Source organism: Cornus florida, unplaced genomic scaffold (genome assembly GCF_030987335.1).
Source record: "Cornus florida cultivar Cherokee Brave unplaced genomic scaffold, ASM3098733v1 CherokeeBrave_3.0.0_Hap2_Chr02, whole genome shotgun sequence".
Taxonomy (NCBI): domain Eukaryota; kingdom Viridiplantae; phylum Streptophyta; class Magnoliopsida; order Cornales; family Cornaceae; genus Cornus; species Cornus florida.
In genome coordinates this window covers 19,330,702-19,351,215 of record NW_026775572.1, presented here as the reverse complement: position 1 = coordinate 19,351,215, position 20,514 = coordinate 19,330,702, and the positions used below count along the sequence as shown (strand labels likewise).

Genomic DNA, 20,514 nt, shown 5'->3' with positions numbered 1-20,514 from the left:
ACTTTGCAATTTGGTGTATGACCAAACAAGAGTTTTATATATAGCCGAACATGTAAAACAATCAATTCTCCATAAAAAATCCGAAAATCAAAACATTGAACAAAACATTCCAACTTAACATATCCAGATTGACAATATAGAGAGAATCAAAACAAATAATTTGTTGTCATCTATTAAGTATATCTTACACATATATCATACCCATTAAAGAGATATAGAGAGTAAAGTTAACATTCATATAAGAGTAAACTTGCAAAGCATGAGCTATGATGGCCTTCATGACGCGTTTTAGAAATGTCTGAATCGCCGCAATGAACGTAGGGCCTCCAAATCAACTGTCATCAAAATTAAGAACCGAGTTTGGGTCCGATACTCCCTCTGTGCCATAATAAGTGTTTTGTTTGTGAGTCACGGTTTCTTGAACATAACATTTATTATGGGACGAAGGGAGTATATTTTTGAGTTTTTTTTATTAAAGGGCAAAAATATCTTTATCCTGGGTTTTTTTTGCACTTTATCCTAATAATAATAATCATATATAGTACCAGTTATTTCTTTATATAACTATTGATTTATTTTTGGGCACAGATAAGCAGAATATTAACTGGCCCTCTTTTGACCTGGTATTATCTACCCCTCATCAAACATTCTTTTTAAGCAAATATAAACAAAAACAATAATCATATATACTACCAGTTATTTCTTTATATATATATATATATATATATATATGTATGTATGTATCTTTGACAAAGAATAAGAAGAGAGAAAAAAACAAAATTTTATACCAGAATCCAAATAGTTAACAGATGAATTATAACAAAGGCCATGGCTTTCGATAAGTTGGGCACGTATTCTTACTCCACAACCACTCAAAAATGCATCTGGTATGATAAACATGGGAGCAAGATATTCTAGTAATCACCGCTACACTCGTTAATTCATCAAGACAGATCAAACATTTATTGCCGCCACCACCACTAAACATCTCCTTTTCAGCCTGGAACAACCTCACAGGCTCAACTTCAAGAAGCCCTCTTAGTTCGTGAATCACAACCCCTCTCGTCGGAATATACCCCTTTTTGCCCAAAATTTTTTCTTATAATGGCCAAATAGAACTCCACGTCTATGCTATAACTATCATTCGGGTCATCCTTTACTTCCTCTGTATCGTAATCTATGTGGTGATCTGAAATCGATGATGAGTCGGAGTCGTATCCTTATTAAAGGAGAAAAGAGTCGGAGTCGTATCCCCATTGATGGGGAATAGGAGGTAACGTTTGCGCTATAACTATCATTTGGGTCATCCTCTACTTCCTCTGTATTGTAATCTATGTGGTGAACTAAAATCGATGATGAGTCGGAGTCGTATCCCTATTTAGGGAGAAAAGAGTCGAAGTTGTTTCCCCATTTAGAGAAAAAAGAGTCGGAGTCGTATCCCCATTTAGAGAAAAAAAATCACAAACATCCAACCCACTGAGACACAACAGATCTAAAACATAGTCAAAACAAATCCAGCAACCCCCAGACAACTACCCAAAACCAACACCAAAACACTCAAGGCAACGGCCTTGACAGCAACCCAAATCATCAACTGGTTTCGAAAAATTGTGTAGCAAAAAACTGAGACGGAGACGATTTGGAGTTACACGATTCACCATTTTGAGCACCAGATTTATCAAAGGAGTCTGATTGATGACTTACCACAACACCATAAGATAACTGTTCTTGATGCAAACAGAACTCTGGTGGAACCACCATTGCTTTGCGTTTCTTCCCACTTAGATTACGAGTATCTTGAGAACCACCTAAAGTATTTTGTCATCACTTTCGACCTTTTTGCGCCGGGAAAGATCCCTGACTTTGAGAAGAGGCCGAACTAGCAGATTGTCTCCCTATAGATAACTTTGCTAGCTCCTTACCTTTCAACCAAGCCTTAGTCATTTGATCCCATCGAGTCAAAGGAAAAATCCTTCCCTTAACTTGGGAGCTTATAGGATCATATTATATGGGTCCCTCAATTTGTGCGGATGCCACATGATATTGAGATAAAGAGCCTTGTACCATTCGTCCATCCTGGCCATGGATAGCAGCATCAATCAGAACAAACTCTTCAGCTAGCTCTTTCCCCTTGAACTCTTTCTTAGCCAAACCATGGAGATCCACATTACCAGTAGAACAGTCCTCTCGACCATCACCGGCAACCAACATTATTTGCCAACACACGATAGATAAAGCCACCGTCGCATTATCCAATTTATCCAAATGATTATTTCCTTGACACACATCAAGAGGCCCAAACAGATGGTGAGACTCACGCAGCCACTACGGCAAAACAATGAGGGGAAGAAAAGGACTTAGGTATCATAGTCTTTTCTCCACCATCCGAGTCCCCATCGTCCACATAAAGCCAATTTTTGCCACGACCATTAACAGAAGAGTCAACCTGATCAGTGTCTGGATCTTTGCTAAGAAATCCTTCTACCTTAACCACAACCCATACTCCTTCAAATCCGCATGAGAGAGATTTGTGCCAAACGGGCAACTCTTCTAGTGATGACCAATAATCCCAAAAGCAAAACGGAAGGAAGGAAGTTTCTCATATTACACTTGAGCCCAAAACTTCGAACCCGAAGGGCTTGTTAACAAAATATGACGTTGAAGAGGTTTAGTAATATCCAATTCGATTTTTAAGCGAAGAACCCTACTATCAGCTAGCAATTTCTCTTTGCCTTCAAACATGCCCTTATCTTGTAGCTCCACTTTTAAGCATCGGCCCAAATTATCAGCAATCCGTTGTCCCACTTTTGCGGAAAGAAAATTGGCGTGCACATCAAAAATTTGAAGCCAGAAAGATGAAAGATGAAAAAGGGGAATCAGAGAGAAGCAAACATTCCTCCCATTCCTTAATCATGAGCAGACGACCATTAAACATCCACGTGTAACCATTTATAATTCGTTGGCGAACAGAGCTTTCATTGATGATGCTTTGGAAAAGATTCCCCGCAACCTTAGACACCTTAATGCACTTAGACAGAGTCTCCTATTCGTTCCTTTTTGCCGATAATTTGTTGAACAGTTTGCCAAAGGTATACTTTGCCCCTGCCAAAGTAGTAGTTTTTGAGACCCAGATCTTACCATAACGACACAATTGAACGCTTTGAGCAATATCATCAACCGATAAGAAAATCGACATATGCGACATATGCACTATATCCGAAGGAATATAGTGAAATTGGCTAAAGTAAAACGAAACCAGGAATAACGACATATGCGACATAGCAAATCTAGCATTAAAGACACAGTTCAAACTACAGATAGATCGAAGAAACACTCACCAATAACACCCCCAAGAGCAAGACCTAACACAGAACACTCTGATTGGACAGAGAAACTCTGAAACACAGAGACCCCCTACAATGAGAGGAAACGAAAATTTTGCTAATATTTGTTCCCTATTAAAATATGAGATGAATTTGAGTTATTCATATGATCATAGTCAATCTCCATATTAAAATATTAAAGTGATTTTTAATTAGTTTTATAATAAATTATTTCTAAGCACAATTTTTTTTTTAAAAAAACATAATGAAAATTATAAATAAATTCATAAAAATATAATTCTCTAAACTATTAACATACAGTGAATTAAAATTTTTAAGAAAAAGAAATTGAAATATGAATAAAAGTATTATAATTTGAATATTATATATATAAAAGAACTTAAATTCAGATTATAGTTTATTCTAATTAAATTTGGATTGAAAATTTTCAAACTAAATTCAATCGCAAGTGTAAAAATAATTTGTCCAAAATCCAAATAGATGAAAAGTTAGGCTAAGTTCGGGTTGGGCTGCAGTTCGCCCACCCAATTTGCATCTTAGCTATATCTACTAATATATTTTAGTAGTTTTCTCCTTTTCTTGTTACAATATTTCAAAAATAAAAATGTTCGTGTCTTCAAATGATTGGTTAAACAAAGACATGAGAATTAAGACATACCAGGCGCGCGTTGTTTCCTTATTTTTGCATAATTGGTTTTGTGTTACAGGCTATATAGCACGGACACGAAACACAAATACGTCAACACACAGCTTGGATATGACAATATAAATATGAAATTTTAGTTATATACATGTACTGAGTAATGGTATTATAAAACTTTAATTTATTTCTAATTTTTATACTAAGAGTTATAATGACTTTTATATCATATATACACACACACACACTTATTCCACTTTTATGACATAGTATTTTTATTTTAAATGAACAAATATCATTTAATGTTTTGATTGTAGTCATATGCATATAATGTCAATTTTTCCCAAACAAAAAGTGGAACACTTTAAAATGTGTTAATATTATTTTTCAAGATTGCTGAGTAGGATTGTATTAGAAATGTTTGAAAGTTTCGGTGAAGTGTCTGAAAGTGTATAAAAATAATAAAAATTTATTTTTATTTACAGACGCGTATATGAAATGTCGGACAAGTGTTCGAGGAGTGTTGGTGTCTAACACGAACATGACACGATACGGGTACGATTCCTTCGTAGAAGTGTCCCGTGCTTCATACGTTATAAGTATTCCACATTAGATCTAAATGAGAAAGTAAATGAGTATATATGAGTTAGATGTTAGCCCACCTAATAGTTTAAGGTTTTGGGTCAGATTGTGAAACACTACCTATTATAGTTGATATCAGAGATAGACCCAGTCCATAATCTAGTGTCATAACAAGAGTTCGACCCGAAGGCATTCGGGTCTCCACCGCGGGTAGGCAAGGTGGCCTAACAGTAACAAAAGTGTTGCGAGATCGAGTGGAAGAAAATGTTACAAATGTCCCACATCGAATCTGAATAAAAAAGTGAACGAATATATACATAAATTAAGTTTTAGTTTTGCCCAATAACTTAAACTTTTAGATCTTATGGATAAACACCCACATATTATGCTTGTCCATTCAATGGCTCTTTCCTTTATTTTTTTTCAAAAATAAAATTGTACCTGCTCCTAATTAAATTTCAAGTTTAACCTTCATATTTATATTGGTCCAATTTGATTTTTATATTATTTGACCTAACTTTATCCTCAATTCATTTAGTCCACGTGGGAAGATCTTTCATGTGAATAGGTCGGCCAGAGTCTTCAATTAGTTCTATTACTTGTCATTTGCCTGTGTGACTCTGCCCACTTCAGATTTCAATTGCCTTCCAAGTTCCAACCACAATATCTATATATATATTAAAAAATATTGTTAGAGTGATTAAATAAAATCAATTAGCTAGTCGATTATGGTGACTGGTGACATTGTCGAATGCATTTTTGTAGAGGTTTTTTTGGTTAGTTAAATGCTCACGCACAATAAATGTACTCTTTGGGTTCAAACACATTTAAAGGAGGAATGGTTATTATTCAAGTATTAGCTAATCTAATAATTCCCTGATATTTCGACCACAATATAATAATCTGAATTAATAAAAGGGTATATAAGAAGAGACAGTATAGTATCATAACTGACTTCATTTTTCTTCTCGAAGTAGATAGTTATTATTGATTTTTTTTTTTTAATTTAATTTAATTTATTTATGATCCTTTGGTATTTTAACCATAATATAACAGTCTAAATTAATGATCTAGTGGTATTTCTAAGACGTGCTAACAAGTCAATATTACTCGTGATTGTTTCACCTAAGGCATTGGATGTAATGGGACATCCTTTTCATCAGATGAGATATAAAAATTACATTGTTGTGATTGTTCCTACAATAATTTTTAAATTTATTAAGATTTCATTTGTTTCAATGTAAAATATTTTTCTTTTTTAGATAAAATATTTTTTATTTTTCGATGTTTGACAAAGATATAAGTCAATGTTAAGGTAGAGTGAGACATATAAAATAACTTGTCCATACTTGTCATAATTTAATACTAGTACAATATATTTACAATTGAGGAATGTTAGGTTTGGCGACAACCAACCAATGCACACTCACAGCCTACGTTTGAATTCACCACTCACAACCGTGCTCAGCCCCAAGAAATTGCTCGAGTCACATTGCCTACAAAAACAACACTGTTTGAGATATGGCTGCTATTTGACCCTAATATATATATATATAGAGAGAGAGAGAGAGAACATCTATTAATTTCCTCAAGAACTGTAACTATTACAGACAGATACAAAAGCCCTTCAGTTTATACAATCATGTTGATCCATATGTATTTTTGCAAAAAGACTGTACACTTGCAAGGTTACTGTACTTCACAATACAGTCATTAATTTCTTGGTAAAACAAAAGCTCACATTTTATCCAGTTTTGCATTCAATCTGGAAATCAGCATATCCTCTTCCGCACAAAATATCTTTCTAGTTCAGTGTTTCTATACCTTTAATGTATTCTGACATTGCACAAAGTCTCTTTCTAGTACAGCTTTTATATACCTCTAATATCTTTTGTGATTTAAAAACTAATTCGAGAAATGGTGAACTTGCAGGCGCCAAAAAAATTGCAATTTGATGAACTAAAATATTCTTCCAGCAGCGAACCTACAATTGACGCCCTCCAGAATATGGCCTTGCGGATATGAATTTTGACGCCAGCATAACTCACTGAGTCGGAACCGGTTGGAGATCTCTGAGCAGCCTACAAGTTATACCATTCACAAGAAAATTGTAAATTCTCAGTTCAGTTTATTCAAATAAACAGCAGATCCTAGAAAACTTATACCTTCAAAAACTTCAGAGCCGAAACCATCACTGTTATTTTCAGACTGATCTGCTGCAAGCCCAATATTGGAAGTTGATACATTTGAGTAATTCTTTTGAACATTTTCATTATGAATGTCCAGCAACAGAGGCTCCTTAGACTTCCATGCCTTTTTCCTAGTCTTTATATGTTTAACTGCACCATCTTTTTTCCGAATTCATTAAGGAGATGAAAGAAACTGCCTGCGGGGCCATTTTTAAGCAAGGAGCACTAAGAAGCTTGAAAACTTACCAGCATCTTTTCCTTTTGCATGAGCAACTAAATTCATAAGGCAAAGAGCAGCGTCTACTTCGTCTAAACCATATACTCTCACTATGTTTACCTGGTGTTTGGACGGAGATTCATAATCAAACAATATATAATCAGAAGAATCAACTTTATGGAGCAAACTTATGGGTTTGCCTGAAAATCCTCAATGGAAGGGAAAATGATGTGTTAGTTCAACAAGAACCATTAAAAATGACAACACCTTTTTTCTTTCTTTTTCCCCCCTTCCTATTATTTTCAAAACACTCTGCATGCATGTGTCAGACAAAATAAAAATTAACCAAAGGAATAAATAATATAATAAAAAAGAGAGAGAAAGAAATTAGCCATTTGGTTGTTTCATTGTTTCCTTCTTTAGGGCAAGGACGAGAAGAAACATACATCAAAAGCATTTAATCACTGTGGACATGATTGAGCCACGTCATCAAATATTCAAATCAACCTGACATCACCAAAATGTCAACTTCAAAGGAAGAAACAAAAAGACAACGTGGCCAACACTTGGTCGATACAAGAGCCCCAGCAAAAGCAAACAATCGATCAATGAACCCAGTTTGGGACCTACAATCGGTCGATGGGCCTTGGACCTCGATCCAAGAAAGCCATGAACTGTCAATCGATGGGCCTTGGACCTCGATCCAAGAAAGCCATGAACTGTCGATCGATGGGCCTTGGACCTCGATCCAAGAAAGCCATGAACTGTCGATCGATGGGCCTTGAACCTCGATCCGACCAAGCCATGAACTGTGGATTGATGGACCTTGGACCTCGATCCGACCAAGCCATGAACTGTCAATCGATGGGCCTAGAACCTCGATCCGACCATGAATTGTCAATCGATGGGCCTAGAACCTCGATCCGACCAAGCCATGAACGACAGTCGATCAATGGGCCTTGAACTGCAATTCGACTGAGCCATGAATTGTCGATCGATGGGCCTAGAACCTCGATCCGACCAAGCCATAAACTGTCGATCGATGGGCCTTGAACCTCGATCCGACCAAGCCATGAACCGTCGATCGATGGGTCTGAACCTCGATTCGACCGAGCCACTTCCTAGCAAAAGAAATGAACAGAGAGTAATGGTAGGACTCTTCGAGGCCAGTGGGAATGCAAAAAGGGACTTTGGAATGGAGGACGGAAAATTAGCTAAGTCTTGCTAAGGCAGGACCCAATTTGAGGATAAGGACGAAAAGACAAGCTGGAGTAAGTACATCACCTTTACAGCTACCCTCTATTTGGGTCATTCAAGGATATACGTACACTTGGCAACAAGACCAAAAGAATATGGATTAGGGCCTCATGATCCATAAAGGAACATGGGCCCCGACTCATCTGATCTGGGGGCCCAACATATACCGCCTGAATGACCTAGAACTATAAAAAGGGGAGGTGGCAAAGGCAGAGCAGGATTCGGACCTGGATAGTACTCCAGACTTTGTCTTCTCTACCATCGTCTACAGTCCTCAGACTGGGCTGATTTTCTCTCCTTAATCCACTCTTCTGTATTCCTCATATTGTTTTAGTGATATATCTCAGATACTTTGACCATTTAGCTATCATCGAAAAAGAGGTACATACAATCACAAAGCCAGAAAACAATATTAATACTATCTTATCATTGAAATACACAGGTCACTGGATTCCCCTCATCCCACTTAATTCAGTTTGATCAACTGATATTAATGATTCTTCTACTTTCTTATTTTTCTTATATTCATCCATGGCAGATTTTCATCACCAGATCAGTGTTTTACTAGGATTTTCCTCATCTAAACTTTTTGTACTATACACTAATTCACGCCTCTTCCTTTATGACATTCATTTTGCAGTCCAATCATACATCTTTTCGAGACACAAAATATTTCTTCCAAGTCATTCAATTTTGATATGTGGAATATAACTCAACTCAATTGAACACCACCTTTTCCAAACTAATTGATAATAATTGAATAAAAGCATAACAGGATCTCCAAGTGTAGAGTCATCTATAACAATTACAAAAGAAAAATAAAGGCAGCTACCTTTAATTTGCAAGATCCAACCAATTGGAATACCACATGATCTCCCTTGAGTAATCTGTGAGCCATGGAAAATGCCCTCCATCCACCACTCAGTCCATGCCTGTTCACTAAATAATTTGTTTCGAACTCTTCCCCACATTCATCCACCAAAGTAACTGTGGTATCATGCCTTGGCAAATGTACATAGCAGAATTTTGCAGGAAGAATCTGTCATAAGAAAAGTCAGCACAAAGAACTCTGCCAAGCACTCTAAATTATATCAAATTCTTGACGATATAAGAGAATTGTGGGCTTACAAGCCAAAAGCTATATGCAACATTTGAAGGTAGCATACACTTAGCAAAGCAAGGGAAGTCAGCTGCTAGATTTGTCAAAACCTCTTCTGCCCGGTCCATTACAGAAAACTTAGCTTCCACATTGTCATACAAGTCATCAATCTTTGTCCTCTTCTTTTTACAGCTTTAATCAGATCATACAGGCAGCACATTATTATATAATTCAATGTCCAATAACATTTTTCCACCTTAAAGAAGAAGAGAAATGCCATTCCAAATAACTCACCAACCTTCCAGATTTCCCCAGTTTTTTTGAAATTACCTGCTCAAAATGCAGTAAGCTCATTGTATTAATCAAAAAGAGACAACATCATCCAATTCATTTAAGACATGTTTGTATATCGGATAGATATAAAGTTGCCCAGTTGCATTTTTATAACTAAATATAGATAAGTTTTCATTATAACAAATTTGGCTCAAACATTGAACGGCAAGGATCAAAACATGTAAACAGGCGTCATTCAAACATAAAATCATAAGATACTCAAATTTTTACTGCTCTGCCAAATAATGTGTAAAATGCATTGTAATTCACTGTACAAGGATTTTCTCTGATTGATAAAAGAAAAAAATTGAACTATTAACCAAAACCAGCCCTTTGGATGTCATACCAACACTTTTAATCAAATGTGTCACAATGACTTTGACAACTCTAATGAGAAATAGGCTATTTTGAAGGAAAATGACTTAACAGAGCTTCTCATGGCCGCGGGGGAGGGCGGTGCCTAATGTCCCTCCCCATTGAAAAAGCCTCCTCCCACAATCAAACCAGCCCCCATCACCACCATTGCGCATGTGGAGCACTTATCTTCCTTTTAGTGAGTGTGCACATCGTCTTTATGTTACCCTACCCGTGTGTGTGAGTTCGCACCCCCAAGCCAAACATCTCAAATTTTTTTATTTTGCTGCTTGTGCATTTGGAATGTGTGTTTTTACACTTGCAGATGTGTCTGAGGAAATAGTTGAGAAATCCATTTCAACTTCACCCTCCACCTTCCTTCTTTGGATTATTCCATAAATTTTAGTCCTGTTACTTCCAATTAATGGCTTCCCAATCTCAAGCCACGGTCCCTCTCAATAATCTCACACTGATACCCTTCTTTTAATCAAGAGATCCGTAAAGCAATAATTGGATCAATAAACAAAAATTCATTAATTTAATCAAACGTTTTGCAATCAGGAACGCATCTTATGAAAGAAATAAGGTACCAATATAGCTATTCACTTTGGATGAGCACCTAAAAAAACTGGTAGATTATGACAGCTTAGCTGAATTTGCTCACCGGCAAGATCTGATCCAGCAGCAATAAACTACACTTTGACAAATAAAAAAGATATATATATATATATATATATATATATATATATAGCGACTGAATAATTGATAGGCATATTGTTTATGAGAAATTTCAAGCAGTTGCAAGAGGTTAGGTGTTCAAACTTTAGGGGTTAATTTTCATCTCAGATTTATGGACTGAACAATTGAAAATAAAAATCACAACCATAAATATAGAAAGTAGAAACCAATGCCTGACAAGACCACAATCCAGAAAATGAAAGTAAAAAAATCATCACACAATGCTTCCATATACTCACAGTTAGAAACTTAGAATCTATTATTTATGACAGAAGTCAAGAAAATTTTCATTATCTAGAGGAGGCCTTTGGTGAGCAAAAAATTTTCAGATCAACTCAAATGGTAGTTTCTATAAAAATAATAATAATAAAAAATAAAATCTCACTTGCTTAGCGTTTTTAGATTTGAGAGTTGAACGCTTTTTCCTTTTGATCCTCAAAGGCGGCTTCCGCTTAATCTGAACCAACAGATTCATAATTATTAAACATATATATAAATATAGATCGATATATACACACAAATGGACCTATATATATATATAGAGACCTTTGGAGAAGAATCGACGAGGTTTGGTACAGAGACAGAAGAGTGAGAATAAGCCATGTACTCTTCTTCTTCAATACAAGTTTGAGTTTCGTGGTGTTGTCGCATGACTTCCTCTTTCACCTTCTTCGCTTCCATGAGTTGGTTCAACTTTTTCTCTCCTCTTTTTCAAACTTACTTCGTATAGAAGTGTGCTTATATATATATATATCTATGTTATACACGTATAGGCGTACGTATAGAGAGAAGAGAGAGAGAGAGTTGTAAAGAGACCAACCCTGCAAATGGAGACAGGCGAATTGGGGGCGGACAAAAAACAGCTGTAAATCGACGCTCTTCTTTTGTTTCCTATCGTGGGACCCACTTTTTTTTACCCGCGTTTTGCGGTGCCTGTAATAAGTATATTTATGTTCAGCCATTTTAGATTTTCCACCAACCAACACCAACTATAGTTGTACGTTTTCAGATAAAAAGTAAATAATAAGTAATAACGTTTTATATAAAACATTTAGAAAATAATACCAAATTATATCAATAACTTAATTCTATATGTATATGTAATATTAAGATAAATATAATTCACATAAAGTAAATATATACTTAATTAAAGTTTAAAATTAGACAAATGATCAATATGTGCCTTTTCAATTACTAAAATGAATAGCAGATAGGATGCTTGTTTTCAAGGCAGACGAAGAATTATAACATGGTCCGTCCCTACCAAATATGGGGAAATTAATAATAGACATAAATTTTTTTTTTTTAATTGGTACTCAACATGATTTAACTGTTGTGTAATTAAAAAATTAAATAAAGTTGACGCATTTGGTTAGTAGGACTTTTAATTTTTCGTCTTTCCAATTAAATAATGCTGGCACATTGAATAAAGTTGAGATGTTTGATTAGTGGGTCTCACCAACCAAACACGTTAATTTTATTTGCGTCGATCCCACTAACCAAACACTCCCACTAACCAAACACTCGTTAACTTTATTCAATTTTTTAGTTGCATGACAACTTTCATTGTTGGAACCGTGTTGATGTAACAATTTCTCCATTATAGACTTACTTCAACCCCAAATGATACAATTTTCTGAACTTCAGTTCATTTGTGGCACATTGATCTACCATATATGATTTAATCTCATGTCATGGTTCTATTGTTGAAGAGAGAGAGGTCATCTTCCCATTACAACTCAATATGCAAACAGTATTTTTTTAGGTCAACTTCTGATAAGGGGTAATCATAATTTACAGACTCCAACCTACCACACAAGTACAAAGTCATGAACCATCAGATCACATATTCACATCTATCCCAAACATGCTCACTCTATACACATTATGTTTCTCCATTCTGCCTGTAAGCTTCATGGCCAAAGCTCACATCATGTTAGATATTCTAGTCAGCCGTACACCAACAAAAACAACTCAGTTGTGATTCTTATGCTTCCTTTTTCCATCTTCTTTGGCAGTTTGAGACTATACTTCTGTCGAAAAGTGCAAAGAAGCATATATGATATAGCCCATCCTTGCCAACTGATAGCTAAGAGCTTCTCCATGATCATCTGAGAAGGTCTTATAATCTCGAGCGGCGAATGCATTTGATGGCTTTTAAAGTTGAATGCTTACGCCCACCAGAAAATTTGATATCCCAGCCTTCAATGTTCTTGGGAACACATGCATCAAAGAGGATTTGACCAAGAATGCTGTGTGCATTAATACTGGGAGGATTTGCCAAATTAACTGTTCGTTCTTTTTGCTCCCCTTGTGAAGGCACAATCTCTCCCCCGTGGTTATAATCGGATGAACTTGGCAAGAAGAAGTGATCATCTGGCCCACGTGCAACTCTTCGGAAGCTCTGGTTTGAGTTACCTGCCACATTCTGGAGGTTGCATATTAACTCGGCTATCTCATCATCATGCATGCCCTCCATGCCAGCTCTTTCTCCAAGTTGTTTGATTTTTTGGGAATAAACTGAAACTGCCTGCTCAAGCAGCTCAGTCACAGCAGCCCTGTATTGGATTGGATAATGCTTGTAATGACCTGCAACAGCATGGAACAACATGAGTTTGATTCTAACCTTTCAAGAACACGGTACTAACAAAGTACTTGAAGCCAGAAAGAATCCATAAGCATAAAATCTACAACGAAGCTAGAACACCCGAACTGAGTCTGGGTCCTTAACTTCTGGGTTATAAGGTGAGCTGCAAGACACAAGATGTAATCTGGGTTATAGGCAACCATTAATACCACAAATTTTAAAACTTGCTATGCCCCAGAATTGACCAACAACTCTCCATTGTGATTTTGTGAGTTGGCCCAATACAAATAATAATCCCTTGGAACCCACTAATAGTGCATCTCAGAAACATTCACACTTTTATTGCTTCTGAAAATTTCAAAATACAGGACTTCCAGGGTCTCATCAATATCAGTTGACTGCGTCCTAGACATATGATTGCTTCTTATTATCCCAAGTTTTGGCAAGGAGGAAATTTACTTCGAATATATATGATTTCTCATCAGATAAAAGAATACATACGATCTTGGTTACTACTGGATCTTCTAGTAAGAAGTTTAAAAAAAAATAAAGTTTATTTAATAATAAGAAAAAAAATTTGAATCTCTTTTCTTGAACATCATCCCAACACAATTTGAAAGAATTCATTTTTCCTTGTTGATGTTCAAAATGAGTTTCATCTTCTGAGCAAAGAGACAATCCCACATTGTCCTTGAGATTCTCATCCTGAAAATTTGTACAATCTCAATTTTGATGGATTTTACCCCAGAAAATTTGCGTGGTCCAGCGTTAGGAGCATCTTCGAGAGACCATGCTAAATCATCACCGCAAATCTGTTCATTGCGTTTTGGCATTGAGGGGTGAATAGAGTAATAACTGACAATCTTTCTATGTAAGGAGCCCCCTTCGCTAACTTTTGGCAGAAGGTTGTCTCATTGGAAATTTTGTTCAAAACCTATTCCCTGCATGCCAGGGTGTTCCCTAACCCATTTTGAGTTCAAAAAAAAAAAAAAAAAAAACCCTACAAAGGACATAATCACATGCAAAACACATCCAAAAACTTCATGCAATTGCCCCAAAATTTCTACCGTTTTCTTTGGGTTAGTTTCTTCTCCTATCATTTGCATATAGTTATGCTCTTTGGTCTTCTTAGAAAGCTGCTTGCGCTTGTGTGAGTGTGTCAGTGTGTGGAGGCGTACATGCATGAATTTTTATATTCTATGCCAGTTTATTTTTAACTTCTTAATATAACATTTAAGGGCCATATTGGATTATTAAGGCAGCCAATGTGACACCCAATACTAAATTTAAAATTTAAAATAATACCACGCGGAAAACAAAAAGTTTAAACTAAGACTTACCTACATGAGGAGAGCTATTCCATTTCACAAGTTTTACAACTCCCCCGAGATCTTGTAAACGCTGAGCAAAATTGCAAATGACTGAAATTGGAGCAAGATCGTCACTTTCTGAGCATAGAATGAGAAATGGGGCCCCCAAACTCTACAAGGAAAAAGAAAAGGAAAATTCACATTAACCAAGAAGAAAAAGACTTTCAAAATCTTTTGAGGCACTACAGACCACAGAACTCACAACTGAGGAGTAGAGAGCCTCCCAATCATCAGTACCCTGGGATCCAAAACTTGTGAGAAATAGGGCATCCAGACCAGAAGCAACACCTTTTGCAACCAATGACACTAGTTTGGCTGAACCAGGCATTCTGAAAACAGTGGGGTGTAGAGCAAAACGGGCACCAAAGTCACCGGTAAAATTGACTGGACCAGAATCATATATGTGAGCGGAGATGCAGTTCTTCACCAAACGACTATCATCCTTCAAAAGAAAAGGAAAAAATAAAGGATGGAAAAATGTTGCAAAGCATGGACTATAAAAAAGATCATATGCATTGACCAACAAATAAGATTACAGTATTCTGCATTTACAAATATATATATATTGACTCACTAAATCACAAGCAGCATTCACGAATAACAAAGCATACCAGATTGAGCTGTGCTTCACATGTGCCCTCAATAATCTGCATCAGGTGTAGGCAAATTATGTTATACACACACATATTTGACACAGCTGAAACAGAAGATTTCATGTTCCAGAATCATTAGAACTACACATTTTTTTTTCACAGGAAAACTTTCAATTAACAGCTAACACCATCATGGAGGCAGTTTGTGTCTATCCAAAATTTTAATCAACTCCTTATAAGCTCCATTGGTAGAGCTCGTGCAAATTTAAGCATGATTACTTTGTTTTCTTTTTCTTTACTGAAACCGTTTCTTTTAGCAGCCCCAATTCCCTTTTTTTGCAAATTCCCAAAGATTTTGTTATATAATAGTGATAATATAAGGTATAACATCATAATAAATAAATTTGTGTCCATATATTAAGCAAAATTTTTTTATACGAGCTACAATAATAAAGAAAAATGGCAGCAGAAAATCTATTATTCTTCCATCCACTGAGAAATACAATAAGAAGAAGTACAATAAGAAGAAGTACGGTTCTTTTTAATTATTCCGTGTCTTGAAGAGACATGATTAATTATTTCCAACCATGCAAAATATTGTCACAACTTACACACTAAATAACGAGGCAAATTCAGTTACCCACATTATGAACTAACCTTGCTGGTAATTTTAAGTTTGTAACTCCCCCTAACTCCCCCCCCCCAAAAAAAATCTTTTTTCTCTTCTCTCTCTTTTTGTTACTTTTTAGAAGAGTGAGCCCTAATAATACACAATGGTGAATAACGTCTCAAAAGTAATTCCCTTCTTTTCTACTAGGATGGTAAAGAAAAAAATTGAACCAAGGTGGTGATGCATGTGTGTGTATATATATATTGACTCTGGCGAGTTTGTCTATTATAAGCTTGACGTTAACAAATGTCCAAACAAGAGATAGGGTATACCTGAAAAAACTTGAACATGCAAGCATTTGAACCACCAGAAAAGGCTGCAAGGACTAAAGGACATGGCCTAATCCTTAGCTCCTGCATTTCCAAACAAAAAACATATCTAAAACATGAATCGTGTACAGATGAAATCCAAAGCTACGTCAGAGCCAAATGATCTCATATTATACACAAGACAACATGGAACTGTTTAGCATGTATCCATACAAAAAATAATAATAATTTATTTCACTGGATAACGCTATTGAAACTAATATTGGTTTAATTTAACTTAATTTTACCTATGTCCCACCCACCCAATTGTAAACTCTGTATCAGATTTATGCATTAAAATTCAAGGAAAAGCCAATTGATAAAACTTAAACTGAAGAACCATACATGTAGGAAAACAATAATAACACTAACCTCAACAAGCTCAGTGAGAACAACAAATGCTAGCGACATGGCCCTCTCAGGAAAGAATCTGACCAGAAATCAGCATAAAAAAGTCACAATATATACAAAAATAAAAATGGAAACTAACATGAAACTTCATTGGGCGTTCCTCCTTCAATATGCGGCAGAACAAAAAAGAGAATATTAATCAATTCAAAAGATCAAGAAACAAAATTAAAAGATCCCGAGACTGAATATTTTTCTGTCAAAAATGAAAAGAGAAACGATCCAAAACCTGAATTTTAAATATTTGCGAAGTTGGCCTATCAAATCAGAAAAAGCCATCTCCTAAAATTAATATCGTAACTCTAAACCTACCAATCAGAAGTTATTATTAAATCAACAGACTCACCCATACTTAAACCTTATTTGTCTCTACAACCTCATTTGAATCAACCAATTTATAGACATAGAATTTCTTGGCACCAATAATTCTATAGCATAAAGAATGGTAGGCTTTTCTAGTCAAGTAACAAAGATTTTCCTTCAATCTACATCAATTGATCACACAACACTCCGAAAACATTTTTTTGCTCTATCCATCCCACTAATTGTACAGCAATGTACTCGTCAATCTTCTCTTCTTTACGGATGATCAATCCAAACCAAAAAGAAGTTGCCTCTGCTGTCAATTTTGGGTAACTAAGACACCTGCACACACCCACAATTACCCGTTATTGGAAGTTGCAACCTGAACCTTCCACTTAAAAATCAGATAACACTAGACCTAAGCTCTTGGTGATACCTCTGCTATCATTTGCCCATCAATCTTCACTTCACTAGTTTCGGCTCCCAACGAAAAAATCATTTCACCTTTCTCTCACACTAAGTGTATGCTACCAGTCATTAAGGAATACTTAGGCTTAGAGGGTGGTCCCTCTTTATAGTGTAATGATTGAAATTCAAACATGCTGCCCTTAGCATTTTGCATATGGCGAAGTAACATCCTCCGCGCAATCACAAGACCACCATTGTGCAAACACGATCATTCCATCCGAAGTGTTTTCTGAGAATTCACTAGTTTATGCATGTTCTTAATCCCACCTAAAAGCCATAGATAATCTAAATTTACCAAATTACGCTACCTGAAATCCAACACTCAGTAAATTTGCCTTCTCTCGAGTATATTCTAATATTTCAGAACTCGGACTACTTTGCAAACCAGAAACCACATCACAATTGTTTGCAATATATTTTTTAATTTCAAGATAACTATCAGAGTAGTGACAACGTAATCAAATCACCAAGTCGGTCACATATAGAACATACAGATAAATAGGTACATAAATTTACATATATTTGAAGAAATACAAGAAAGGGCATGGATAATTGCAGAGAAATGAGCTTACGGATTGAGAAAATCGGCTAGACACACGAGCGAGTTCCATCCGAGCGATGAATAAAGATTGACGTAATCCTTCAACTCTCTCTCGTTAATCGAAACCCAAGCGAAGATAACGACGATTCCTTCGACCTTTTCGGCGGTCTCGTTTCGAACCCAATAGAATCGGCCTCCACCGTTGTTCAACATGGATGGTACCTCCTCAACAAGGCGAACTAGATAAGAGTGTTTTCTTGGAAATGCGCAGCAGAGATGCAAACCCAAACAAGCCCTAACCCTAAATGGTGTATGAACCACAAATGATTGAGGAAGAAAGGAGAGAGGTTTTGGTCTCAACAACTCGGTTGTGTTCTTGGTGGTAGATCTCCGAGTGGAGATTGCGCATGTGCCAACTAGGCTCATCCGCACCACGCGCATTTTAGGATATTCTTATCCTGCACCAGGTGGGGGCACACGCATAGTACTTGGACTTGAAAATTGTATATTTAAAAATAGTTTCTTATTTTTTAAAAAAAAATCAACAAATTTAAAGATTATTTTTAATAAAATATCTATTTACAATTATTTTTTTATAATTTAAGCCATAAAACTCAATGATGGCTAAATTAAGAAGGATTTTTATTTTATTTATTTTTTTGTTTATCTCATTTAAAACTTAATATGAAATCCCTAATCAATCTTTTACAAGTTAGGAATTGCATATAACTTGATGGATAAAAATTTTATAACAAAAATATTTTAAATGTATCACATGTTTAAATAAAATATTATAAGTGATAGAAAATGCATCACTAGTATGTTTACAATGCATATTACATTTTTTATGTGTAAAAAAAAATCTTCTAAATTATGATATTTGTGCAAATAAGTTTTACTAAAATAACAATATTTTGTGAAATGACTAAAAAAGGTAGGTAAAAAAAAAAAAAAAACCGCTAAAAAGGGACGACCAGCAGAAAGTTTCACGACGGTGCAACGATCAACAAGGATTTAGGTGGCGAACCAATAAATTCCGGCGAACAATGTACTGAACGGCGGCCAAAGAAGACTGAATCGGTGATGATGGAGGACTGGCACAGTGGCGACAAGGATCTGGCGAGACGAACCGGCAGTGTAGAGAACTTGGAGGATGACAACCTCAGTGATGTGGTGATGGCAGTGAGTAGGCGGTGGAGGAATGGCCCAGCGACGGCGACAGCAACGACTAAAGAAGTCGCTATTCCGGTGATAGGTAGGATGAGCTCGGCTCGGCGATGGATGATCTGACCGGCGATGGAGAGGTCGGCTGTGGAGAGCTCGCTGGTGCAGCGATGGGTGGAGAGGATGTTGTGGAGATCTGACCGGCGAGGACTGAACGGCAGAGACACAACTTCGGCTAACTGACGACCGCCGGCGAGCGGGGATCTGGGCGCGGTGATGGCTACCGTGACTGGTTTGGAGGCTCAGTTATGGGTTTTTCCTCAAATTAGTACTCTCTGGAGGATTTCCATGCTTTTACAGATTCCAATACGTTATATTAACCTCCTCGGTTTTCTTTCACCCACTCAAATTCTCACAGTTAGACCAAAAATCAACAATAACTGGTGGTACCTTTGAACCCTTCTGGAATTTGGACAACCGGACCGTTCCAGACTAAAATACTGAAGTTGAAGTCTCGAGGCTGGTCCATTCCTTTGAAGACTTCCCTACCTTTGCGGCACATATAACTACACATCCAAATCTGAATTCGTTTGAACAAAATCAATCCTGGGATTTCGAGACCCATTTCATCACCAATGCATCAAGACCTGTTATGGTCGCTGACGGTGGTGCGACATTCCACGGCAATGAAGAAGGCTTTGTTAGGTGGTTGCAGTTTTGGGGTGGAGAGTAAGTTTTGGTAGGGATATTTTTGGTAAAAAAGTAAAATGGACATTATATTAATTGAGGGTATTTTTGTACAAATTAAAAAAAATATAAATATTTTTTGCACACCTTTTAAATAGGAAAAAAAAAGAACCTGAACTATTATTTTTACATAAAACTCTCTAAACTATCCTCTGTTTTTTTTTTTTTGCAAAAAAACCCTAAGCGACACTGTTCCGGTTGATTTTGTTCCTAAAATCGGCAAGTGACCAATGCTATAAATTTAAATGGCAATTTTACCCTTTTATTATTATAATATAAATTAATAAAAAGCCACCTATTAGCTTCATTCCCTACCAAATCTCCATCTCTATGGAGGTCTCTGCAAATCTTTCAACCGATTATGGATACATCTATATATATATATATATGTGTACATTTTATATGTTATATCGCATAAAGTTAAAATTCTCAAATTTGCTGCTCAGTAATATATTATATATTATCTGGCTGGAAGACATAGTTATACACAGACAATATATGCAAATCTAGTTTCCCTCTAAGGCTTTCCACAGTTCGCTTAACTTCTTTCAATCACTCTTTTACTCATTTTTAAAAGATAAGAATGGCTGAATTGTTAGTCA

The 20,514-nt window shown here is 36.1% G+C and overlaps 2 protein-coding genes across 6 annotated transcripts; both read right to left on the bottom strand.

Annotated features, from left to right (window-relative positions):
- Positions 1–5,892: 5,892 nt before the first annotated feature.
- LOC132294068 (B3 domain-containing protein Os06g0194400-like) lies at positions 5,893–11,592 on the bottom strand. Of its 5 annotated transcripts, none has more exons than XM_059791791.1 (10): positions 11,300–11,592; positions 11,139–11,210; positions 9,627–9,658; positions 9,358–9,520; positions 9,062–9,268; positions 7,240–7,284; positions 7,002–7,092; positions 6,732–6,905; positions 6,551–6,647; positions 5,893–6,062 (listed from the first exon to the last, which is right to left on the bottom strand). In XM_059791791.1, exons 1-10 carry the CDS (start codon positions 11,432–11,434, stop codon positions 5,993–5,995), a joined length of 1,086 nt encoding a protein of 361 aa, XP_059647774.1. In that variant the 5' UTR covers positions 11,435–11,592; the 3' UTR covers positions 5,893–5,992. The 5 variants fall into 5 exon arrangements, with proteins under 5 accessions (XP_059647774.1, XP_059647773.1, XP_059647776.1 ...); XM_059791790.1 differs by having other exon boundaries at positions 6,732–6,914; positions 11,300–11,591; XM_059791792.1 differs by having other exon boundaries at positions 5,916–6,062; positions 6,555–6,647; positions 6,732–6,914; positions 11,300–11,591.
- An 838-nt stretch (positions 11,593–12,430) lies between these two features.
- LOC132294067 (uncharacterized) lies at positions 12,431–18,458 on the bottom strand. Its single transcript, XM_059791789.1, has 7 exons — positions 18,033–18,458; positions 16,654–16,711; positions 16,246–16,326; positions 15,322–15,357; positions 14,913–15,152; positions 14,681–14,822; positions 12,431–13,342 (listed from the first exon to the last, which is right to left on the bottom strand). The coding sequence occupies exons 1-7, from the start codon at positions 18,440–18,442 to the stop codon at positions 12,876–12,878; spliced, it is 1,434 nt and encodes a 477-aa protein (XP_059647772.1). The 5' UTR covers positions 18,443–18,458; the 3' UTR covers positions 12,431–12,875.
- Positions 18,459–20,514: the final 2,056 nt, after the last annotated feature.

Excerpts from the sequence above, each read along its gene's own strand:
- LOC132294068 (XM_059791790.1), bottom strand. The coding sequence starts at position 11,434 with ATGGAAGCGAAGAAGGTGAAAGAGGAAGTCATGCGACAACACCACGAA. Across the intron at positions 11,211-11,299 it reads TCGTCGATTCTTCTCCAAAG|ATTAAGCGGAAGCCGCCTTT; the intron begins GTCTCTATATAT and ends CTGTTGGTTCAG. Across the intron at positions 6,648-6,731 it reads CGGCTCTGAAGTTTTTGAAG|GCTGCTCAGAGATCTCCAAC; the intron begins GTATAAGTTTTC and ends TATAACTTGTAG.
- LOC132294067 (XM_059791789.1), bottom strand. The coding sequence starts at position 18,442 with ATGCGCGTGGTGCGGATGAGCCTAGTTGGCACATGCGCAATCTCCACT. Across the intron at positions 16,327-16,653 it reads TTCTCACTGAGCTTGTTGAG|GAGCTAAGGATTAGGCCATG; the intron begins GTTAGTGTTATT and ends TTGGAAATGCAG. Across the intron at positions 13,343-14,680 it reads GAATAGCTCTCCTCATGTAG|GTCATTACAAGCATTATCCA; the intron begins GTAAGTCTTAGT and ends ATGCTGTTGCAG.